This window comes from Perissodus microlepis, chromosome 16 (assembly GCF_051167445.1).
Source record: "Perissodus microlepis isolate ML-2025 ecotype Zambia chromosome 16, ASM5116744v1, whole genome shotgun sequence".
Taxonomy (NCBI): domain Eukaryota; kingdom Metazoa; phylum Chordata; class Actinopteri; order Cichliformes; family Cichlidae; genus Perissodus; species Perissodus microlepis.
In genome coordinates, this window is record NC_140476.1 from 22490440 (window position 1) to 22517110 (window position 26671).

At 38.5% G+C, this 26671-nt stretch overlaps 1 protein-coding gene across 1 annotated transcript in view; it reads left to right on the top strand.

Moving 5' to 3' along the window:
- The first annotated feature begins 961 nt into the window (after positions 1-961).
- The window catches only part of clybl (citrate lyase beta like), a 71939-nt gene continuing 46229 nt past the window's right edge, over positions 962-26671 (top strand). Inside the window, exon 1 of the mRNA XM_084908346.1 lies at positions 962-1037. Coding sequence (XP_084764472.1) covers positions 994-1037 — 44 coding nt within the window. The 5' untranslated portion in view covers positions 962-993. The remainder of the gene's footprint in view (positions 1038-26671) is intronic.

Here is a 26671-nt window from a genome sequence, read left to right on the forward strand (position 1 = left end):
TCTATACTTTAACCCCGTGTCATGGGTGTAGTGTACTGTATATTTAATAATAAAAAAAGAAATTCAAAATGTAAAAAAAATGAAGAAATAATGCAGAATAAAAAATACATTAAGTAAAAAGTACTTTAACTTAGACTTACTTTATGTAAAACTGGGGCAATTATCTTCTCTTATTATGAGGAGAAAATGAAATATTTTGTTTGGTATGATCTGTAGTGGATAGATTTATTTCTTTCATTTCTTACATTTCAAAAAGCAAGATAAAAAAAAAATAAACAAATCATGAACTTGAGACGTTTTCTCGACTTTTTCTCAAGTTAAGCTAACAGATACATTTGGCTCTATAGCCCTCATGAAGTAAGCCCTACAATAAATCCAGCAGCATATTCACATTTAAATTCAAACACAGCCCAAAGGCTGTCCTCTGAATGCTGACATTTGGAGCAAATCTCCTGCTGACTTAATCATGGCAAATACTATGTGTCATTTGTGCACCACACTTGGACCTGGCTGATGGTAGCTGTAGTAATTCACCACTGCTGCGAGAGACAACTCCTGGGGTGACGTGCCTTGTGCTCAAATCTCACTTTCACTTTGTTTCCCCCATTTCCTTCCATTTGAAGCTCCGGGCAGTCTCTGCCTTCAAAGAGCAGACAGTTCATGTGAGGACCAGTTCAGAGAGACAGGACTCTGAGATGATGTGTAATCCACAGAAACTTTGACTTTAGTTTTTAAGCAGCTGCTCTTATTTTGTTGAATTACTCTTTATTTCTGCTACTTTATCACAACTGTTGGACTGGAAACATATTTCATCCGCTGCACTTTATCCTCGACAGCAGTCCCAGCCAGTTACTCTCTGTTTACCTCCCCATGTGCTAACAGCACTCCAGATACGCCCCTTTCCAGGCTGTGGCCAATCACATGATTCAAGCTGCACACACGCGCCGCTAGTGAAGCCAATCGCCGCTTGCTCTTGTAGCGTCATCGGAAAACATGGCGGCGCACATTACTAGAGCTGTGAAACAACTTGTCCCACAGTAAGTCAATTTATTTTCAGTTTATCTCGATTGAAAATGATGATTTGACCTGTTGGCTGAGGAGGAAAAAACAAAACACACTGTAAATATTTAGGCGCTAATTTTTTATGAATAGGTTTTCCTGCACATAGCGTGCAGCTAGCAGCTGCTGGTCAAATGTCACTTGTTTTGTAGGCGGTGGAGAAGCAGCTGTGTTTGTAGCAACATGTTTTTACAGCCTTGCGTTTTCCAAAATAACGGAATACACAGTTTTTGTTTATTTTTATTGTAGCAACGTGGCTGTTATTTGTTGAACGACTTTAGTAATGTAGTGTAAGAATGTGTGACTCATTCTGCCCAGGGTCACAGTTTTACAGCACATCTAATGTGAGGTGGGAAACGAAGTAAAAATGTTACTGGGGCCAAGAGGTAGTGTGTAATTTGATAACTAAGTAAAACATTAAACACAGACCGTGTGCTATGCAGGTTTGGCTTTTGTGAGGGACATTTGCTTTTTTTAATGTAACTTTCCCGACGACTTTGCAAAGAAAATATAATAACATAAAAGTTTTACAGTTATTTTCTTGCATTGCAGTAGTCGTCCTCCACTCCCCTATTGCCCCTTTTCTGTCCCCTAACTTTTAAAGAAAAAGTTATTTTACTGCTGTTCTCTCTAGTGATGGTCTTTGGATTTTGATGGGAATTCATCCAAATATATCACCACACCTCTTTTTTATGTTTTTGTTTCAAAGACAGACATTTCTTACGTTTGTGTCTAGTGTTTGTCACTCACATTTACAAGATTAGATCACAGGGTTGCATTCTGCTCCTTGAAAATAACCTGGGGAAAAGTTGCCTTCGTTTGGCAACTTTATAAGTATCTACCTGGGCTTTGCTGTAACTGCATTTCATTTTCTTTGCTGTACTTTCGGTCATAAATTGTGACTTCACGGTGACTCGCAATTTTCTCCATAGGCAGCAGAAGATGGTGACAGGTCAACCTTTGCTCTAAATGTGCACTGTTTGATAGACATTTAACACAGTCCCATAATGACAACGTTCCCTCCTTTCTCCTTAGACAGTGGATAAAAGCCTGGCTTTAGAAAAGCATTCGTCCTGCAGTGCTCACTTTAGAAATGCTGGAGCCAGTTGAAATGCTGGATATCAAATGCTGTGCACTTACGCATAACATGGGATACTCTACCACTTTACACTGCTGCAGACTTCTTTGATATGCTGTGGTTGAGTGATGAATAAAAGATGCATATTCATATGAAAATCAAACTAAAACCACATCATAATTGGAGGAAAAGTAAATGATCCTCTCTGTTATAGGAGCTCTGTGCAACCTCAGAGAGCCATTCTTATTAATGATACTCAAATGAAACTAGTGTACTAATCTTCACCTGCTCACTGACACAAGCAAAATTCTAGGTGAGCTCACATCAGTGACATACTCTAAGTGCTCAGCAGCCTTACTTTGATTATAGGAATATAACCAGAATACAAGCAGTTGGCAACCAGTTGAATTGAGTCTCCTCTTCCAAAGAGGTGTCCTGCAGATGAGTTGTGCTCAGCTTGTGTGCTGATGCTGTTTCACGTTCAATTAATGGGCAGTTTGTGAGTAAATGTTACAAAAAATTCAGTGCAGTCATCGTGCAACCACTGATTTTTTTCTCCCTTCCTAGTTGCAAGGAAGTTGCCAGTTTCCAGTTATGCTGCTGTGATAAATGCAAATGCTAATGACTTTTGAGACCTATAATCAAATCAATGGAACAATATACCAGCCCTGCAATAAACTGGACTTTCTTCAAGGGTTAACTCAGGTTTTTAGGTGTGGTACTTTGTGGTGATGCTGAGTGGAGGTGTTTCTTTTAATTTAACCTCTAAATGTGGAAAATTTGTGCTGAATTGATATTAGTATCTGGAATACTGGTAGACCAATACAGTGCACATAAACTGGTCATTACAGTCATAAAACTACATTTATGGAATTGCGCCTGATTGAATAAAGTGCCTGTTACATTTTACAGTTAGTCTTTTGTTATTATCTTTGGACACTTTTTTGCCATCAGAACTACCTTCATTCTTTGTGATGCATATTCAACTAGGTATTGGAAACAGTCTTCAGAAATTTTGGTCCATATTGACATCACAGCATCACGCAGTTGCTGCAGATTTGTCACCTGCACATCTGTGATGCATGTCTCCCATTCCACTACATCCCAAAGGTGCTAAATTGTGATCTGAGTACAGTGAACTCATTGTCATGTTCAAGAAACAAGTTTGAGAGGCTTTGTCACAATGTGTGATATCTTGTTGGAAGCACCCTTCAGAAGATGGGTACACTGTGGCCATAAAAGGATGGACATAGCCAGCAACAATACCGGGGTAGGCTGTGGTGTTTTAATGATGCTCATTTGGTACCAAAGTGTACCAAGAAAATATCCCCAGACTATTAGACCATCAGTATTCTGAACCGTTGATACACTTCAAGATGGATCCATGCTTTCATGTTGTTTACATGAAAGCACTCCCCCTACCATCTGAATGTCACAGCAGAAATGGAGACTCGCCAGATCAACTAAAATTTTTTACAATCTTTGCTACGTTTTTAGTGTGAAAGTTCACTAAAGTAAACTGCAGGGGGAAACTGAAAATGTTCCTTACAACAAACCTAATGAGACTCTTACATATGGTCATTTTAAAGGAGCTAACACAGGAAAAGTGGCTAAAGACAAAGCTAACCAGAGACCAGAGCATGTTAGAAGGCAGCAGGCTCAATAAGAGCAAACGATCAAAGGAGTTATGGGAAAATTATGGAGATGAGTGAAAAAGAGAAATGGTTGACGTCCGTTTATCTGCTGAAGCTATAAACATACTAGAAAATGATGTAAGTACCTGAAATTTGTTTTGTTATATAATTCTGGGGAACTTGCTGTTGATTGCTAAGTAAAACCTGTCATGTAAACGTGGGTGTACAGCAGCTCATTTTATCAGTATGTCTTTTCAGTTGAAGAGCACTTTATTACAGTTGTTTACTTGATATACATTCGGAGAGATCGTGAAGTTTAATAATCTCTTTAAGTTGACTGTATATGCAACGGTATTGCCAGGTCACACTTACCGAAAAATCAGAAATTGGAATTAGTCAAATAAATTGAAATCAGTGCATCTCTACACTGGTATCAACAAGGAATTTTCACCCAGAGAACTGCCACTCACTGGATAGTTTCTCTTTTCGGATCGTTCTCTGGAAACCCATGGATTGGTGTGAAAATTGCAGTACATCAGCTTTTTTTTTTTAAATATCTAGGCAAGCCAATGTGGCACCAACAACCATAAATCACCTTTCGTCTTCACTCTGTTACTTGATTTGCTCTTCAGCACATCATCTTGACCATGTTTAAGTGCCTAAAATGTTTTTGGTTGCTGCCATGTGATTGACTGACTAACAAGTAGTTGAACAGCTGTACCTAATGAAGTGGCAGGTGTGTGTACCTGAACAACAGGCACAGCACAGAGTAGGAAATGACAACAACCAACTTTACCCAAATGTTTGAGAAGAGGAAATGTCCAGACTACAGATAGTAGAATAAAAAAAGGTAATTTCTTTTTGGTGACCAGTGATCTTACTTTAATTTACTTTAATAATGACTTTGTGTTTAAGAATGACAATTTTCAGTTGGTAATTTAGCAACTTAAATACTTTTAAAGTGCTTCATCATATAAAAGCATATAAAATCCTAAATCAAGATTGGAATTTGTCTAGAAGTTTGACAACACATTAGTGTACTTACATTCTTACAGAGACAGTACTCTTGTTAGGCAGGTATGTTTTTCTTCTTCGCTTCTTAATATTGTCTACTAGCATGATATTATTGCCAAATTAACAGGAGGCGAAAATCAGTTAAGCTAATGGGTATGCCTTTATGGGTTTGTAATTGGTATTCATTAAATTAAGAAATAATACAAGATTCACTCATATAGCTTTTTCAGCTCAGTTGTTCGTTACCGAATAATAATAATAATAATAATAATAATAATAATAATAATAATAATAATAATAATGGAGTCTCTTCTTCCTGTGTGGCACTTGTCAGGCTTGTGGTACTACAGAGAAGATGATGTCCCAAGTCACTAGGCTTCATCCTCTGCAACAATAAATGTCTTTGTGCACTTGGATGCGCCAAGTAATATTTTGGCTGATGGCCCATATAGATCTTTTTTTTTTTTTTTTTTTTTTTTTTTTTTTTTAAATCTTTTCATTTTCTTTTTGCTTTTTTTGCTTTTTGTTTCTGTTATTTCCCATTTTGTTCTATTTTTAACATTAAACCAGTGGAAAACTGGAACAACTAATAAACACTGGCCACTGACATAGGTAAATCTTATTAGTTGTATGCCAGTATCGGCCAGTATCAGCTGATACTGATATTTGGCCAATGCAAATGGACTAGGAATAGTCGTAATTTTCAAAGAATTATTAAGTTATTTAAAACAAAATAGACAAACAGTATATGTGACTATTTTGTGTTAAATATTTTGCATCTTATTACATGTAAAGTGTGTGTGACACTGAGATTAGATGTGACTATATAAAGAATTCCTGCCAAAATAAATGAAAATGAAGTCGATGTGTAAACTGCCAGGTATGTGTAGTCATTTGAGAGCAGTTTGGTGAAGAATAGTTGACTGAAAATCTCTCTCCTGCGAGCTAGCACAGCAAAACATGCCAATATTGCTGTAAAACATGGCACACAAGGGCAATGTTATAAGACAGTCATGGGATAGTTAAGAGGGGTATAATGATTCCAAAATCAAGACACAAATGTAAGCAATATTTCCATCTCCATGTATCATGATACCCATGTGTAGCTGTTAATGCTCAGTCAGATTTTTCAGCTAACAAGTGAACTGCGGATCTGTCATAGTAATGGATTTAAATGTTTGTTTATGATGTGTTAAAAATGTAGCTAATTCAAATTTGCTGTCATTTATCCCCACTAAAGAAAAAGGGGAGCAATAGTTTTTGTTCATTTCTGTAGGAAAACATAAGAATGAACAAATTTAAATGTAAACTGTCATAAAACAAACAAACAAAAAAAGACCGGTGCTGCCTTCCAATCTGCTCTTTTGATTTTAACCCTTTTTCTTGCTTATGACTTATAAGTTCATAGAATTCAAATATTATATTGCTGGGATACTGCTGCTACACTTGAGTGTGTTTTTGTTGGATGGTTCATGAGATCCATTGACAGGTGGTTAACAGTCAGAGCTGCTTATTGCTTTCCTACATTTGTAAATTGTCATGCATGTCTCTTAAGAGGTATAATGAGACACTTCAAACAGTTTGCATGTTTGTCACAAAGAACTTTTAGTGAGTTTAATATTCTATTAATGTGTCTGTTCAGGTCAACAACATCGTGACATGTGGCTCTAATTCAAGGCATATGAATTTCCAGAGGCACAAAGCTGATGATCCTGCCACATTAGAGTGTGAAGTGACTGTCACGCCAGTCTGGTGTGTGTGTCTGTCTTCTTTTGCTTGTGGGGATAGCGTGAAAAAGTTTGAAAGAAAATAGCCTCTGTCTTAATCTTACCTAATATTTGCTTAGCATGTCATGTTTTAATACCACTTTGATAAGAGAAACTGTTTTAGTGGATCATTTAGAAATTGTTTTTCTCATCTGTGCTGATATGAACTGCAGAGGCATATTAAAAAGTCCACATTCTTAATAGGTTTCATAGTGAATTTGCACTGGTGTCTCTGGGAAGCAGTACCTGAATGGTTAAATGGAGCCCTCTCAGATGGCTGGAGCTAGGAGAGGAATGTGTGTGCTTGTTTTATGGACAGCCTAGAGCCCTCGCCCTGGCATTGGCGGCAGACTGCTCTTTGTCACAAACACCCTCGTGTCAAAGATGCAACAGCATCCTGGAGGAAACATTGATTGCTGCTATGAAGTCGACAAGTGATGAAAGTAGCCTAGAGGTTGTCAATTAAGAGAGCCAAGGCCTGGACCTTATAAGTTAATGGGCAGTTTCCCCTCTCAGGGCCTGCTAGGGCTTTATAGCACAGCTTATAAAATCCTTAAGTGTAATGCACCCCTATAACGTTTTCAATTAAGAGAAAGGGCATAAAGCAGCGCAGACACTTGGCAGTCGTGCTAGAATGTTTATAAAGTGGCATTTGGCATAAATTGTGAGGGGAATTTTCAATTGCCCCAGTTGTTTTAAGCAGCAGTTACTGTGCAGAATTTTATTTTGATGGCACTTCATGCTGACTGGAAGCATTACAGACTTCCTGTTGTCTTCCCATTACCAGTTCTTTTAGCTTGGTCATATGGATGCACAGCCAGGAGTTTAAAAGCTTCGTATTCCAAGTTATAAAAGAGATTAGAAACATCCAGAATTTTAATATACATGTCTAATATTATAATGTCTTAATTGTAGCGCAAAGTGCTATTCAGTCTGAATACATTAGTAATTTCACACTAAATTGGCTAATTTAATTTCAAAACTATATAATGCCACAGGAATTTTCATGCAAGGCAATTAAGGAAAATAAAATAAAAACCAACATTTTATTAACTGAAAAAGCAATTAGCAGTTGCACGCCACAGAAAGCCGTGTTTGTAATGCTCTTAGAAGTATACAGTTATATGCAATAATTCTAAATGGCTAACGAAAATCCCTCTGCTCATCTGGTGTCCTCTGTGGCTGAGCTTTCTTTGGCTTCCGGTAGGAAAATAAATGAGTGTTAAATAAACACCAGAGTGTTGACACTTCATTTCCGAATTGATTGGTGGTGGAAGCTGAGCTTAAGGTGTGTGGCCGTAATCCAATCAAGCAAGAAAACAACCGTGGGGACCTTGAGTGAGCAGGTTGGTCAAGTAACATCAAACCCTTCCTTTCTTTATCTGTTTTTTTTTATTTATTTTTTTTAAATCTAACTTTTTTTTTTTTTTTTTTACTTTTCATGTTATATGTCAGCTGAGCTGGTGTTTTATCAAGCTGAATTATGCAACACCCCCAAAATACAGGATATGACTTAAATATACCAACTATACTGATACAGCATTAGTGTCTATATTTAAAAGTGACTATCAAGTAGGGGCTTTTCACTTTAGCCTCAGAATCAATAAATTGCTCTATTACCTGTTGTTGACCCAGCTAAGCTCGCCTTTGAAATCTGTTACAGAGCATTAACACATGTTGCTGTGTGAAAACAAAGCTCTGACGACTGGCGTGGGGACCAGCTGAGTAAACAGGGATGAGGGAGAAGAGCTGGCAGAGTAGAGAGGCCTACACTTGTCCCTTAACTGACCAAGGTGGATCCATACGGCCAACAGATGGATATGTTAACCTGTATCTACAGAGGGGGAGGGAAAAAAAATCCAATCAAAACAAGTATCTCTGCTCTAGCGCTTAAGCCTTTGATCAATAGCACATCTTCGGCTCCAGAGTAGGACTTCTTACGACCTCGGTGCGCACATGGAATTGCATCTGTATAAACACGACCAGGGAGGAATGTGTGAACAATGCAACAAAAGAATTTTGTTCTAGAGACATGCGGTGGACTTGGCTAGCGGGTGGTTTATGTGGTTAAGAATTTGAGCGTGGTGGTCGAATTGAATGAGAAGCTGGGGAAATATTCTGTTATTAATGAAAACAAAAGTGGGGAAACTTGTGTTTTTGCTTTTTAGAGATGTGAGCCAATCCAAGTGCTGTGATGAAAGTATAACGTACAGGTATTTTAGTTCTAACTGCTGAAAATGGATATAATGCATACGTTATATAGGTTTCAGTGGCATAGTGGAAGCTGTTAAAAACTAAATGTATCAGTAAATCATGATCAGCATGTTTTTGATTGATTGAAAGCCAAATTATAGATAATTTCAATCTCTTTTGATTGCCATGACTCGTTTTAACCTACTTACAACTGATTTAACTCTACCGAAGCATATATTGTACAGATGACTGACAGTTTCTCACACAGACTCTGTTTAGTTCTTGCTGTTTAGCCCATGTACCATTAATTGGGTAGCAGTCAAAGTTGTGTGTGGGCAGGATATTACTTCCAGGTTTGGAGTTAGCTCCTCTGTCAAAAGGCCAGAGTTTTTTGGAGGCCTGTTAAATTCATAGAGATTTGGATTCAGTTAACAACTCAGAAACCTGTAGGAGTAGATTTGTGTCACTGGGACTGAGCGGTTATTAACAGGGAATGATATATCTTATCTCATCACGTCTTCCTCTGCCACGATCGTGTTTAGGTCTTCTCACGGCACCAAGGTTGGCTCATTGCCATGGTGATGGTCTGCTAGTTCCAGCGCGATGAGGTGTAATTTACCCAGCATTTCCTGTCTGATACACAGCAAACTAATGAGTAAGAGGCCTGCTTTTATAGCAAAGTGTTGCTAACTAGGCACAGCAGGGGGGGGGGTTGAGTGTGTGTGGTGTATGTGTTAGCGCTGTTCCCTGTATCATTTTGCCCTAGGAAGCTTATGTGTATGTATGCCTATATGTGAAAGTATCTGTAAGGGTCAGTGTTGTGGCCACATGGCTGCAGTTCTTTGATTAACCCCTCGGTGTCAGTGTTGACAGTGGGTCTTCTTATGAGAAAGTCTTTTAGAGAAGCTTCTGAGTTTTAGTCTATTAGAAGGTGAAGCTTTATCTCATGAATTTCCCTCATTAAATAGTCACACACTGTCACTAAGTGACTGCCCAGCAAACCTGATTTGGAACATTAACAACTATGTCTCGAGATAAAATTCTGGCAGGGGCCCTTTTCCTCATATGAAAAAGTACCTGATTACCAAGAAAACAAATATTATAAATAATATGTACAGTGTCCCGATCAAGTGTGAATGTAGCATTGTGGCATCAAATACCTTTAGATGTCTGATATTTTGCTCTACGTCACAAACTAATTATTGAGTTTTGGTATAAATATGTTTAGTAGCATCACGGTGAGCTTTGACCACATGTTTTTAATCTGATCATAAGTTTGTCGAGTTTGAACCTTTTTTTCTATCATATGTAATGAAGTTTACTCTGGTATTCCTGAGTGTATTCTCAAGAAGGTGTGCTACTCTATATGATTTATAGAAAATTTAAAATTTAACAACACTTAAAGCTAAGCCTTCGGGTGAAAGGAGTAGATAACTTATTCTTCTTTCTGAATTTTAAAAAATAAGGAAAGAAAAAATATGATTTATTTGGGTGGGAAGCAAAGAGTTTTTGGTATTTTGCAGAATTTCAAACTTGGAAATTTTGGTTTTATAACTTCTCATCAAATCCCTGGCACCAGCACTGGTTGCAGACAGGCAGCCTCCTGTTAGCACTACACTTCATTAGAACCAGGTTTCAGTGGTACCACACACGTTCAAACAGCAGGACCATCTCCCCAGCATCAAAGGATATTTTATACAAAGGCTTGTCTCTGTGTCTGTCTTCCTATCACTGTCTGCTAATGATGCATGCTGCACACATTTAAACATTGATACCTTCCCTTTTTACACTCTCAAACTCTTAAAGCCAGATTTCACTTCGCTTTTTCTCTCTTTTTGGCTCGCTTTTTCTCTCTTGGTGTCTTTCTCTCTCTCGCTCTCTGCCGTTCGTGGTGTTTGTTTGGCTGCTGGGTTTTGTTTGTTTATTGTTTCCAGATGGCAGACGCAGACTTCATTTGTGTGGCTTTCAAGTTCCCAGAGAGCTTTTTACTGCCTTGGCTCAAGCGCTTATCCTGTTTCCTCTAGCCAGGCTTTATGATGGGCCCTTTTATATGTAGCAACTGGAAACAACTGTCACTACCAGTCTACGTCGTTGGAGATGGGGAGAAAGCCTGGAGAAACTTTCTTGCTTATCATGGGAACATCTTCATTACCTGGAGAACAATGGAACGTCAGATGAGGACAATGTTTTGTTTTTTTTCTGAGAGGGCTAAATTTTCTAGTGTCATAAAATTAGAAAGAGTACACTTGATGTTGTTAAGATACAGTGCACAAAATGAGAGTAGGGCAGCATGCTTATAATAGTGATGAAGCTGGTAGTGTTTTTTTTTTTTCTTTCTTTTTTCCTTTTTCCAGGACCTCGCTGAGTCTAGTCTGGGCATCATTAAGCGCTGTGACATCACTTATTTACAGGAACCCAGGAGGGCAACTTGCCCAGTAAATGTGGGGGAGGACCAGTGCATGTCTTTACTCATCGGATGCGGTTTTAAGACGGGGCAGTAATCAAAGCTCTCGGCTATATAAAACCCACCCCTTCTCCTTAAGGAGGCCTTTTCTTCTGGCTGCTGCTGAATGGGTGATTACCTTGGCATACCAACCTGCCTAATCCCATTTCTAGTAGTGATTTAACAGAGTATAAATGGACAAAGCATTGTGTTTACTCACCTACCCCACAAAAGCTTGTCTCTGTGAGGAAATATAAAAATCTTTGGCCTGTTATTGTTTTGGGCTATTGTCAAGAAAGTCGGGCAAGCAGTCATATTTCCTGAAATAAACACCATTATTTGGCAGATTCTGGGAAGCCAGCTGTTTTGCTGTTCCATTCTTCACCCACTAAAAGTGGTAGCACGTGTCTCTGATGATGTAATCACTAATCGCAGGATAAGTCCTCCGTTTGTTTACGATCAGCAAAGTCCACGGTGACTGCCAAGGTAGAAGTAGTGTTGACATATACTGTAGGTTGCAAATGGCAGCACAGTCATTTTACTGACCCACTTGTGACCCTGCACAAGGGGATCTGAGCTAAAGTGTGAGGGGATCCGACTTTAATGTTCACATAATCAGTGGTGTTTGTGTTTTACCACCACTGAGCGCCTGGCTGGCCAGCTAATCTCATCAGGGTTTGGGCTGTGGTGCTGGGGTTAGGGAGAGGACAGTCTAGCATGACCCATATCTCTGTGCCAGGAAGGCTACAACACTCCGGCTCTACAGTGCCGTACCATCAGAATTTACTACAAGGCCCTTTGCCAGAGGGTTTACTACTGAACTGTCTGGCTCAACAAGATAATGCCTCTACTAATGCCCTCTAAAGACACAGACACTCTAACATAGGGTTTGCTTTACAGCACACCAGAACCCTTACTATTAGCACATGCCCATGTTGTGGAGCAAAAACAGACATTGCGGGCAAAACAATTATACAAATAAACAATGTTTAAAAAGTCAGAAGAGACCCTTTTACCTTTTGATTTGACAAGGTTGGAACAGTCTTATCACACTGGCAGTGTTTTCCATTCAAGATGTCCTAATTGAGTGAATAATATCCATCCATCCCTTTTCTTCCGCTTATCCATATAAAGGGTGCGGGGCAGCTATTCAAACATATGATCAAACTATCTCGGCTGCTGTAAATGGAAGCTGCTAAGAAGAAAACAAACTGTTGGATCAAATAAATAAAGTGATGGCTTTTTGCATCAGAAAATAATGCACCAACATGTAAAGAGTGCTGATTTCAAACCAAAATATCATATTTTAAGTTACTTTAATTATTTATTTTGTTTTTTGTTTAAAAATTGTTTAAAAAGTTCATGTTATGGAGGGAATTTTATGAAAATTTTACCAGAATCATGAACTGGCTTTTATTTTATTTTTTTTTATTTTCTGGTTAATTCTGAAAACCATGTGCTTTGTTATTTAAAGTTCAGCAGCTCCTTAGAAAGCCTTATTGCATGTTCTCATCTGTTTAGCCTTCGGCTGTCTATAAAAATGCTTTCTCTCGAAATCTCCGACCTACTTGCACGCAGCTTTTTACCATTTTAGTTTTCCATATGCTGACATTTGATTACATAACAGGTGAGACTAAGTTTACAGTGACATCATTTGAGTACGCTTTATAAAAAACAACCCAGGATAATGGCATCTCTGACTATTGCTATAAAAAGTCATCATGACTAAACATGTACCAGGTGACCTGCCCTCAGGCTGGGCATAAGGGTAGGGTTTGGTTGAAGTCCACTCTTTTTTTAAGAATTTTTGTCTATTTGGAAAACGCAAATAGAAAATCTATGTTGCTTCTTGCTAAAACAGAAATCGGCCACCACCTGAGACGAGGCACAACTAATCTGATGGATGACAGGAAAAAAAAGTAGGTCATTTCACCCAAGTTCACCTAATAAACAAGTATCTTGTGGTACAACACACTTGTCACAGATTAAATGTGGAGTATCAACAATGCCCCTCTCATTTAAGAGAAAATAAGCATTTCTTCTTGATGTCCTTGATTATAAAAGATGAGTGGGAGGACCCTGCCTTGTGGAATTGTCCTTAAAAATGACTTGTAATAGTTTACTGTTTAGACATAGAAATTCCAGTTTTAGACCCTTCTTAATATTGTCGCATAAGACTAAAAGGTCTTACAGTATGTATTAAAGTTTTCTTGAAATGGCCTATTGCACACATTGTTGTTTTAGTCAACTGACTCCGTTGCAATCACTTTTCTGCACCCGTGAGAGGTCAGAAACCTGCTCGGTCCTCTCCCTCAGTGCACCATCCAACCACAACATACACACATCCACACTCCAACATGTGCACGCGCACACACAGGAAACAAATCAGCAGCTGGCTGTTTGATGGTCTAATTTAAACCAGTAGTTATTTTTGAGTCAGCTTCAATCCTCTGACATCTCTGCAATTGTGTGGATTGACACAAGGGCATAATAAAGGTAGTTCCTTTATGCGAGGCATGGATAGGTTTCCTGTTTTGATGTTAAGACATATTTCTAAATATTTAGTTTTCCATTTTATTGCAGGGCTAGTTATTGATGTAGCGGCCAGAAATAGCAGCACCACCCCTTTGCGAGCACCTCTCCATCCACACTTCACGTTTACGAACGTTTCATCTGCCTCGCTCAGCTCCAAGTAAAGTTCACAGCTAGTATCAATTCACACCAAAGCTAAACCTACCACAGTGATTAAAAACATAAGAGAAAATCTGCACACCCACCTATGCTTACTTACAAAACTATCTTACAGTAAGACATGTGGGTTCAAAAGAAATATTTGTTTTTCACCCCGTAGTGAGGAGAACTGCATACTGAGGCATCAGCATCATCCATCTTTGCACAGGCTGGATTATGCTTCAATTTACAATAATTAATGCAGGATACTCAGACATCCATCTGAGAACACGTGTTCAGATCAAACAAACCATTTAGGCGAGTTAAAATTCTCGCCCAGCCTAATTATCACCTAATAGTTGATGTGACAACAAACAAGTAATTATCTCTTCTTCTTCTGTTAGTCTAACCCAGAAAAGGAGGTACCTCTGTGTATGGCAATAAAGGGTTAATGTGTATGAAATTTAATCCTGGGTGCTAAATGCTTTAAATAGATTTTAGCATAACTCTGCCCTCAAACTCACAATTTTAGTTGACAGACAGCCTCGTTTCTGATCAGTCGATCAGTTATTCAATCAGTCGATCAGTCAGTCGATTTTTTTTTTTTTTTTTAAACAAAAGACAAAGCAAAACAAAACAAAAAAACGCTCCTTGATGTGAAATGTTAAAGACTTGAATGCAGACTTGCACACATAGACACACAAACACAAGCAGCATGGTATATTAGCTTAGCTTTGAAGTGCATGGATTGACAAAGAGACTCCCTCCAATCAAAGGATTACAAACTCCAGTGGAAAAAAAAAACGTGATGCACAAAAGGTGGCCTATGTTCTGTCTGTTTGTGTTTGTCTAAAAGAAAGTCTGTTATGAATTTGTAGTTTGTGTTTCTACTTTTGATCTAAATGTACCACATGATGCCTGTTCTTTAAATAACAGAGTTTGTTAACGATGTCCTACCAGCTTAAGCTCTGGTGTACAAAAGAAGTGTTTGCTGTTGGGCTATATTTTGCATGAATGGTGGATGATGCACCGAATTAAATGGCAGTATAGGCCAGACCATGAGCAAATTGCCATGCCTTTTAGTCCCATCTTCGCTGATGCGGTACTTCCTCAGGCTTTTGTCTTCAGTTTGGGGCACAGCTGTCAGGCTAGGTGCTATCCACGCTCCCCTCCCAGAAACCTCAGTCCACGCGCCACTGCACCCCAAACGCTAAATAGGAGCATTAGACACACCATGTTAAGGGCTGCTGGTGTTTGAGCTATGGCTTTGGGTGCTTGTCTTGTCCCACGGCCAGAGACATGTGCATTATCACACAGGCACACTCACAGCTGCACACCACACTGCAAAAGTTATCCTTTGCTCCAGATCCCACCATAAAATAATAGATTTATTCAGTTGTGTTAAATGTCCATTGTCCTGTTGCTGACTTCTGTTGTCTGTGTGTTGGCCATTGACTGCACTCTGTCCTTTACTTTCTCCCACCCAGCTACAGATCTGCACAGTGAAAACACCCAGAAGGCCTATCTACCAATGTGTAGTGTTGCAGATTTTGATTATGCACCACTGGCATCACACCTCAGCAGGATATATCCAAACATGAAAATTAATTCACAGCTAAATGCTACTATATGCAGTCCGAGAGGGAGGGGAAAAGGAGAAATCAAACACAGGTTTACACAAGTGAACAGCCCCAGCATTAAGGAGCCAGCATTAAGGAGCCTAAAGGCAGGCAGAGAATGCAGTGTTCATTAATGTGCAAAGCAAACGAAACCTTACTCCCCCACCCGTCACCACACAAAACAACACATGCATGCAAACATGGATGCACGCACATGCGATGGTCGTTTCGGAAGAGGGAAGAGCCGTTTAATTTGGGGGAATTTCAACTTGTGTGAAACACTGACCTAAATAAAACAAATGTAAAATACTTCTCCAGCTGCTTAAAAATCAGGTTAATGAAGAAGAAGAATAAAATCAGCATAATGAGCTGAAATTGTAAACAGAGTCTCACTCACAGGAGAGCTCCATTGATCAGTGTAAAATGAGAAAGTTTGGAGAAGCTGCGTGCTGTGTTTATATTGCAAACTTTTGGGGATTTCAAATACCAAGCAAATGTTTTAACTTATAACATTTGTTTAAAAGTCACACCGCTCTCTCACATTCATGCATTTTATTTGGCTGAAGGTATTCTATCGGGATAACTTTAAGCTGCACCTATAACTTCCATTCAGGCTGTCTGTTATGAACTTAAGCATGAAAGTACTTGTGCATGACTTTGTCTCAGAGCAATGCAAATGGAATTGCCCCCTGATGGTTTGGAATGCACCCAGCTGGCCTTTAAAAGGTGATAATTGGAAAATACAGGATGAAGCCACAGTCAAAGTAGGGACCTTGTGTTGGACTGGGTTAGCCACTGCAAAGATGGAGGAGAAAGGAACAAAAGAGATGTACAAGGAAATATAAATGGGAAGAAATACATTAATTTGGTTTTATTCTTTGGATTGTGTAGCCAGAATGCACTTTAAAGTGGAGGAATACTTGCTGTTCCTTCTTTAGGAGGCCTTGTTAAATACTATATTTGCTGTAGTATTTAACACACAGTATTTGAAGTGAATTCTCTGTTCCACAACTAGGAGGTGTGAACTAAAGATGTCACTGATATTTGTTACTATGCTAATGACTAAAATGCTACATTTTGAAAAGGAAGACTATAACCTCTGACTTGGCTTTATGTTTTTGGATGAGGACGATAGGCATTTGTCATTTGCACATTTTCTTACTGAAACTGCCATAGTGAAGATTTGGCATAGAATATGATTTTAATATAGAATTCCACCAACAGGATTTAGAAAGATTGATCACAAACCTGCTGAATGATATTGTTCTAGTTCCTGGGGAAGACAGAAACTATTGAAACCCAGGCCACCAAGTTTCTCAGGTGGAAGCGGCAGTACCACAAGTGGTGGTGACGTGTCATTTTGCAGTGTTACTTAAAAGGAAAAAAAATCAATTACCCTACCCTAAAATCATTTTAAATTCACGGAGGTTTATCTTGCTGTAATACATTAAATCTCTGAGATCATCAGGATGTCAGTAACAAAATTTGTCACACAGGTACATCATAAGCTGCAAACACACTGGAGTGGTTTAGTCATTGCACTTGGTTTTGAAGCTGATGGCTGATCAATTTGCTGCATGGAATATCTAAAATTTAAGACAAGAATAATGAATGAGTCAAGCTGTGTGTCATCGTGCTGAAATGAGTCATCATTTCTGCTGGAAGCTCTGGTTGGATGAAATATGGCTACCTGGTTATGTCAGTCAACGGTATTTCTGACTCTCATTGGTAGTTACTTCAGTCTTTTGCCTCGAAGTTGAGAAAAGCATTTCTTATCCACGTCCATCGCCAGCAGTTATTGTGCACATAGTCGCTTGAATTCATGGACCTTCTGTTGTGTCTTTTCATCAGTTGCTGCAAATCACCTCCAAGTATATGGTGTCGCTTTAGGCCCCCTGAAGGTTGTCTGTATCACTGTAAGATGGTATAATGTTACCTAGCAACCAATGACCAACATAGTGTTTTTGCAACTACAACAACTTCTAAAAGTATTGTATTATTTTGATTTGGCAACAATGGCATCACATTTTTATCCACAAATCATGACTTATGAATGATGCTTTATGATCATCATGTTGCCTAGCAACCATCTAATGCACTAAAATGACAGACTAAACAATACTGTAGCATGGCTATGTAGTAGTAAAAGTAAAACTGTTAATGCACATAGGACCCACCTGTTTGTGATTTAAATAGGCCACACCATGAAAACCATGAAAATGGAGGAGAAATGGGAGAAATTTGTCTTTCTGGCAGAAAACCTTTCACAAGTGCTAAAAGTTGTGAAACCCAAACCATGAGATTTTACTAAACCTAGTAAATTTAACCATACCAAAGAAACAAAACCATGTGTTTACCACCTCTGCCACCAACCAAAACCCCACTGCACTTGCAAAAAGACACCACATACCACTAACCACTTTGTTTTGTGCTTTCATTTTCTAAATACCATGATGTCTTTCTGTTGATGCATTTTGTTATTTATTTATGACAAAGTATTGCACAGGACAGAAGTTTTTATCCACTTTGACAAAATGACCGTAGAGCATTTTTGAAAAGTCACTTTTATTGTTTAGCTTCTTTTTAATCTTCATTTATTGATCTGTTTTAATATTTTCAGTTATTTATTTGTTGGCAATTTAAATACACAGTACCGGTTTATGAGCCTTTTTTTGGCGATTTTTCATGTAGTAAAATCAACTCATGGAACACGCTCAGGTTTCACACTTTTCTGTAGATGCTCAAAGTGTATGTGAAGAAAAGCTGTATTTCTCAGCAGTGCACAAAGTCTTACATGGTGTGGGATCTTAGTCTGATTTAAAACTGCTGTAGTATAGAACCCATCGCCCAATGCAAGCAAATATTCAAAAATGTTGCCTATAATAGTTGTCTAAAGAAGGCTTCAGTTAACTCATTAAATTTAATGTGGCATTTTTCCATTACATTTTTGTTATTTGTAATCAATTCACAGGAGCATGCGGGAATTAATTGTGGAATCTACTATGGGGAAGTTAAAATACACGTCTTTACTAATTCATAAAACCTGACACAGCATTCTTTTACTTCTCAGGAAGGAAGTGGAGTGGGAAGGTCATGGGGGCGATACAGGAGCTCTTCCTTTTTCAAAGCATCATTCAAAGCATTTCTTCACTCCTCGTTGTGTTAGCCTAACCTAGTGTAAGCTTGTACATCCGGTCTCCGTTACTGTGTTCTTTTCTAAGAGAATGACGGTGATAAGGCTCTTTTGAAATCCTGTTTTACTGGGACCCAAAGGAAGGAAAAAGCCAGAAACCAATACCAAAGTGAATACTTGGCCAGGTTTTTTTTTTTTTCAGATTTCTGAGCTTAAAGTAGAATTTTTCATAAGTCAGAATTTCCATTAAAATATTTTGTATCTTTGAAATACATTTCTGAATCTTAACTTCACCAGGAATTGGATAAATAATAAGAGTTAACTTGGCCTTGTGAAATGACCATATATCTGTGGATTTATAAAGATTTCCATATCATAACATTTGTGGAACACTTTGATCTTTAGGCAGCAGTCCAGTCAAAACAGCACGTCAGTCCTCATGCCCTGTGTCAATCAACAGACATTTCCAGTAACAACATGCCAACACCCATTCTGCACTGATCAGGAAACTTTTGCTAACTCCAAATGGAATCTTCTTAATGGCTTCCTGTACCTGACGCCTGCTATTGCTCGATTTCAGCATTGGATCAGTTTTACTATGCTCACAACTTTCAAGCTTGGCATTACGTTTCTTTTGTGTTCAGAAATCACCAATAATAATACTGTCACTGAAACACTGGGTCCCAGATTTGCTTTCATAGTCAGAACGTCATTCTTAGACTGGATTTAACCAGGATAGTCATTGATATCCTAAGATAATATCATGATGCATTGCAGCTATTATGTACTAGTTATGAGAAAAGTCCTAATTATGTGATTTTTTTTTACTTTTGGCGTCTTATATTAATATGTTTGGCATTACTTCTTCTAATTGCAAAAGCAAGTTAAATCCCTAATATATATCCCTTTCAGGCACATTCGTATGTTACAGCTGGGTAAAAGGAGAAGCGACTTTTGGGTGTTGAGCATTCATCAAATTTACTGGGATACCACCACTACTTCTGTCCTAAACATTGCATGTATTTCGGCAGTTTGTTTTCTCAATAATTCAAAAATACATTTTGATTTGTAAAACAAACTCTAAAAACCCAACAGTAATTGTAAGTGTAGAATTTATAAAATGAAGCAGCTAAAGAATATTAGTTTTTTCATTAGGTTGCCCTGGGTAAGGTCTATTGAATTTCCTAAAAACAACTGGAAGACGTGAGCTTTTTTTGAAACCTTTCAATTAAATATGTTGTTATGGTCACACCAAATAAATTGGAATGAGATGTTGATTGGTCCTGGGACCTGTTACTGTGCTAATAGACATTAGCATCATGTGGTTAAAGTACAGCTTTTTGGCCACATGCAGTTTTGATTGTTGCAGTAGCAGTGTTAGTCAAATTGTACATTTTTGTGTTGTTGAAATAGGATCTCATTTCCTTGTTGGATTTCTCTCATTTCAGTTGTTTGTGAGTGAATAAAGTCAAGAATCCATCTGATGGCCTTTGTGAGCCACACTCAGAGATGAACTTTGCCAGTTTTTCGAAATATGAGGGGAAAAAATTGTGGCCTTTAGCAGAAAATGAAAAAACAGTTTTTTCAATGACATGAAGTTTGGCAGAAACCTTTATTTTGTTGGGATTATCATTAGCAAGAGACGTAACATGATTTTGAACTCATGTGATGTGATCACAAGATATTTGTATTTGTTAAATTATGATATGATATTTGCATGGAAGTTTTTCTCTTTTTTTCTTTCTGAAATCCACACATGGCAGATTAGCACGCAATCACCTCAGCATCAATTACAAACATGGATGTTTTTGTCACTGCTTTTGACACATTGGCTTATATGAAACTCGGCAGCAGTGACTGGTGACTCGTCCAACTTGTCCAGCTTCAAAAGTGTCACTGGTCATGGTCCTTGCTGCAAATAAAGGCTGTTTTAAAACTAAAACTTACTGTACAGTGTGAATTAACACACAGCCATGTTTTTAGAAGCTAGCCTTTCTAGTATGATAAATCTGATCAACTAACTTAACACCAAGAACAATAAATGCATGTACTATTAGTAACAATATAGTTTAAACCTGAAGTCCTCAACTCAGTTTAAAGGGGATACCCACGTGCTACCAGCTCTGTTATATACTGTTCTAATATAGTTTTTTTCCTGAGTAAAAAAATGATCACTTTTATATTAAAATGCCTAAAAGACCTGATTTAATATTTTAAGTGAGTTTATAACCTGTATAATATTTAATGTGGTCCTGACACAAGTTGATGATAAACAAAGTGAAAATGTAACTCAGAGTTTAGTTTCCATGATCCTCCCAGTAAGGGAAGGAAGGGGCACTGGTTATTTCCCACCCTCCCTCACACCACACCCTTAATGGAGAAATAGTCCAAGGCTGGGTCTTGATGTTTCCCTGTGACCTTTAACATTGAAACTGGGCTTATGTTAATGTTTTTTTTCCAAAGCATTGCATCTACTAACACATTATTACTGCTTCAGTTATTGCAAGTATAACAATAGTCTTAGTCCACATTTAGACATATGTCTTTATTCTCTTAAAGAACATTCATAGTATGGTATACTTAAATTACTATGACAATTCTATCCATGCTGTGTGTCTACTGTGTGATTTCTTAAGATTACACTGTCTAATACAAATCTTAATTGTAACTTATACACATATCAAAAAGTATGCATCTTGGAGGTAACCATTAGCAAAATAAATTTAAAATATTTACATCAATATGCAAAACAGTTACAGACATTAAAGGTTCAGCAGGTAGAATCAGGAGTAATATATACAAACAGGCCTCAAGCTAACAGGCTAACCAGCACTCAACATGGTGGTAATGTATAATAACAGATTTGATGAGTTTCAGAACTCCTATCCGGTCGTTAAGTCTGACGTCAGTAGCCGTGTCTGGGCCTAAACTCCGCTGCAGGTCCATATATCAAACGATCACTATGGCATTACTGAGAGTTGAAAAACTGTCTAAAGTCTTTCATCTTTAATAAAATGATCAGCGTTCTGCTCTACCAGGTGTAACAATTGAGTTTAACATCCAGGCATCCATGAAAACGGAGTTTATGACATTTAACGGAGTTAGAAGTTAGCAGGAAGTTAGCTCGCTAGCTTCTACCTAAATACAATATAGCATGTCCTGACTGCGGGGTTTTGGAAACAAATTAAAACGTACAGCTCTGTTATCACTTCCAACATAAATGAAGACAGAAAACTAAACAGCAGTGACGTTTGTAGGGTTACTGAAGTTTGGCTAGCTGGTATATAATGATGTGCTACGTGACCGCTAGCGACACAGCTATGTTAGCATAATATAAACAAGCTAACTTTTTTTCCACTTGACAAAAGTTAACGTGAGTGTTCTCAGTGGTCAGGAACAAATGTAATCACATGGCAGGATGCTGTAAACGGACCAAACTTCAGCCAGGAGAACAACTGAGATAATCCATCCACAATACGAGGTTAGTCATTCATATACTGCTGCATGGCAAACTGCAAACTGAGCTTAAATAAATGATTAGCGGTAATAAAAGCCGAGGGAGGTCAACAGTGATCACTGACTGTTTTAGGAGCTTTTTGAGATTAAATAGAAGAAAATACAAAACATTAAACATCTTAACAACACAAAAGCCATATTAAACGCAGACTACTTTAGGCCCGGAAGTAGGATTCGTCACGTCATCACTTAACGACCGGATGGTTTCTTTATCTTACAAACTGCTGTTTGACATGTAGAGAGCGAAGTGATGTAAAAAGTAATGTCTTTGTTATTAGGTACTGATAGACAATATACAGGTCCTTCTCAAAAAATTAGCATATTGTGATAAAGTGCATTATTTTCTGTAATGTACTGATAAACATTAGACTTTCATATATTTTAGATTAATTACACACAACTGAAGTAGTTCAAGTCTTTCATTGTTTTAATATTGATGATTTTGGCATACAGCTCATGAAAACCCAAAATTCCTATCTCAAAAAAGTAGCATATCATGAAAAGGTTCTCTAAACGAGCTATTAACCTAATCATCTGAATCAAACCGTAATCATGGGTAAGACTGCCGACCTGACTGCTGTCCAGAAGGCCATCATTGACACCCTCAAGCAAGAGGGTAAGACGCAGAAAGAAATTTCTGAACGAATAGGCTGTTCCCAGAGTGCTGTATCAAGGCACCTCAGTGGGAAGTCTGTGGGAAGGAAAAAGTGTGTCAGAAAACGCTGCACAACGAGAAGAAGTGACCGGACCCTGAGGAAGATTGTGGAGAAGGACCGATTCCAGACCTTGGGGGACCTGCAGAAGCAGTGGACTGAGTCTGGAGTAGAAACATCCAGAGCCACCGTGTACAAGCGTGTGCAGGAAATGGGCTACAGGTGCTGCATTCCCCAGGTCAAGCCACTTTTGAACCAGAAACAGCGGCAGAAGCGCCTGACCTGGGTTACAGAGAAGCAGCACTGGACTGTTGCTCAGTGGTCCAAAGTACTTTTTTAGGATGAAAGCAACTTTTGCATGTCATTTGGAAATCAAGGTGCCAGAGTCTGGAGGAAGACTGGGGAGAGGGAAATGCCAAAATGCCTGAAGTCCAGTGTCAAGTACCCACAGTCATTGATGGTCTGGGGTGCCATGTCAGCTGCTGGTGTTGGTCCACTGTGGGGCAGGGTCAATGCAGCTAGCTATCAGGAGATTTTGGAGCACTTCATGCTTCCATCTGCTGAAAAGCTTTATGGAGATGAAGATTTCATTTTTCAGCACGACCTGGCACCTGCTCACAGTGCCAAAACCACTGGTAAATGTTTACTGACCATGGTATTACTGTGCTCAATTGGCCTGCCAACTCTCCTGACCTGAACCCCATAGAGATTCTGTGGGATATTGTGAAGAGAAAGTTGAGAGACGCAAGACCCAACACTCTGGATGAGCTTAAGGCCGCTATTGAAGCATCCTGGGCCTCCATAACACCTCAGCAGTGCCACAGGCTGATTGCCTCCATGCCACGCCGCATTGAAGCAGTCATTTCTGCAAAAGGTATTGAGTGCAAGTATTGAGTGCATAACTGAACATAATTATTTGAAGGTTGACTTTTTTTGTATTAAAAACACTTTTCTTTTATTGGTCGGATGAAATATGCTAATTTTTTGAGATAGGAATTTTGGGTTTTCATGAGCTGTATGCCAAAATCATCAATATTAAAACAATGAAAGACTTGAACTACTTCAGTTGTGTGTAATGAATCTAAAATATATGGAAGTCTACTGTTTATCAGTACATTACAGAAAATAATGCACTTTATCACAATATGCTAATTTTTTGAGAAGGACCTGTATATTGCCAATTATAGTATATCAGTTTTCTTCTGGGTTTTTTTTTTTTTTTTTTTAATTTTTAATATATTTTTTTTAATTTTGTGGAACCAGTTGGTGTGATTGCTAACAAAGTTAGATCTTTCACTAGGTTATTCCCCCAAATGGGTTGAAGATTTTAGAATTTCACTCTACCATGAAACCTACATTAAAACACCAAACCAACACTATAGTTTAGGGAACCAAGCATGATACAAAGCAGGAGGACACACAGTGAATGCCGCAGTATAAACGGTGCATTACAAACACAATGCAAAAATCAGGCTAACCAAAGACTTTGTCGGGAAAATCCAAAGAATATGATAAAATAATAATGAAGTATAAGCTGCATCGGTTCTGGGTATGTGGAAAAGAAGTGTGTATATGACTCCTAGTGTTTGCCATAGTTCCCAGGTGGTTTAAGGTCTGCACAGCGAGGAATAAATGACTCCCCATATTTTCCACAAGACCGAGACTACCTGCAGAGCCAGCGATAGGTGCTAAGCTAACGGGTGCACTGAGAGCACAGGGAGACCTACTCTGCCACTTCTTTATAAGGAAGCTGCCATTTTGGCTTTTAGAAGTGCCACATTTAAAAAGAGTAGGGAATCCCCATGGCAAATAGGAAGATTTAATGTAGGTGTGAGCTGAACACTCATTTAAAGATTAAAAAAGGAGAAGAAAACCAAAAACGCAGTTTGGCGTCAGATCGCCGCTATATGTAAATAGCGAACAAACCCAATTGTGGTACACAGGGAAATGTGTGTTAATCGCTACCTACTGGGTTTTATGAAAGCCAAACACAGACTTAAATAGACATGCGGAAGGTCCTCAGGTGGAGAGTGTCCTTGATTCATCAGTCCCATCCTCACATCTATGTTGTAGGAATTTTCATGAGGCTCTGTCAGACAGTAAAAGGTTAAAGGAGTTCATCTGGACTACATTCAGCAAAGACAAAAATTGGATATAAGATGTAATTGTTTTTTTTTTATAACCTTATTTACATTTTTATCCTTTTGTCAACTAGACATTTTAGTATTGTGCTTTATTTATTTTTGTTTTTTAATCTGCATATAATCTACTTTATTTGTAAAATTTACATTATCAAATAGTTCTGGTTTGGGGGAATATGGGAACACCATGAAATGAAGGCAGCATTTGTAGAGCTCTTGCACTTTCATGGGGTTTACTGACTCATCAGTGGCTGTGTTGCGGTGAAAGCCGGTACAAGAATTCTCTCCATGTGGTGCGCAACACCCGCCGAACACAGAGCTCTGACAATCTTACTACCCAGCTTCCTATTTGCATCACAGCTTTTGCTACAGGAAATGTGTTGTTGATTTAATGATGTGGTGGTGTTTTTAGGTCTGTTGTTCGGGAGAAACTGCTGGAATTCACAAGGTTATAAATGAATGTGTGTATTAAATTCGGATACAACTTGCTTTACATTAGCAAATAATTTCATAATAGTTTTGTAGCTAATTTGCAATCTCAAGTTTGATATCCAGTGAAAACAATACTTAAGAAAAATGATTGAAAGAAGTGTATTGCTGGCCCCTGTTTACTTTGTTTCTTGTTTTTATACTTGCCAAAAACTCTAATTACTTACTTAGACAAGCGAGAATCCAGATGTTGTCGTTGAGGGCTGATGCAAAATGTACAGGCATACCTTATTAATGCAGTGTCCCACTGGACCAACTAGAAGGGCTTTCAGCTTACAGTCCTTTTTATGTGGAATGTAGGGAGGGGCTCTGGGATGCTTTGGGGGGTTGTGGCCTATATAATACTTCCATGGTTTTGGCAGTCAGATTTTCAAGAAACTTCCTGGTGTGTCAGGATCAATCAGGCCTAAGCCAGTCTTAATTAAAGGCTTGGGGCTGGGCAGAAGTCGAGGGCAAAAGGCATCCCCGTTGGTTAAAAGAATGAATTGTCTGTCATTACAACACTATGGGGAGTATCAGCTTTATTACTTAAAATTCCTCTTTAAAGAGACTGACCATTCAGGCTTTGACGTGCACAAATTATAATATAGTAGTGCCTCATAAATAGCACAGTCAGATATCATTCTGCCATCGTGTGACTTGTTGAAATTGACAGGTTGAACCAATTTCATGTATACAAGAGGATGTCCTGTCATGCATATCGTGTGATTTTGGTTTTGGACATTTGACTATGAGAGAATACCAATGTTCACTCTGTTATGAGAAATCTTCATTCAGCTCTGGTTACTGCTTACCGTTTCTGTCACAGTGAGAAGTACTTTATAGTGCACCATCTAAAAGCCCTTCATGTGTAGTCCTTTTTCTCAGTGCTTTTTGAAGTATACCTATGTTAGGATCTTGAATCTAAAAGTCGGATTTATAGTAAAAGATGTCTTGTTTGCTGAAGCAGATTTATTTATAATAATAAAAAAAGATGCAGTTATTATATTAGACCACTTGGGGGCACAGGCAACTTACAGGGATGGAGCTTGAAGATGGGGTGTGAATGTTGTACATGGGGGGGGTTCATTAATTAAATGGAATATGATCCAAAAGACTCAATGCTCTCTCATAACACATCATATCCCACAAGAGAGAAAATAAGGCAAATACCACAGATGTCCCCTTTTTTCCCTTTCCTGTTTTTCTGTGGTTATAGTTTCCTCCAAATCCAAACGTCAGACAGACAACGCCTTAGTATGTTTTGGTCTCCTGAGTGGATCT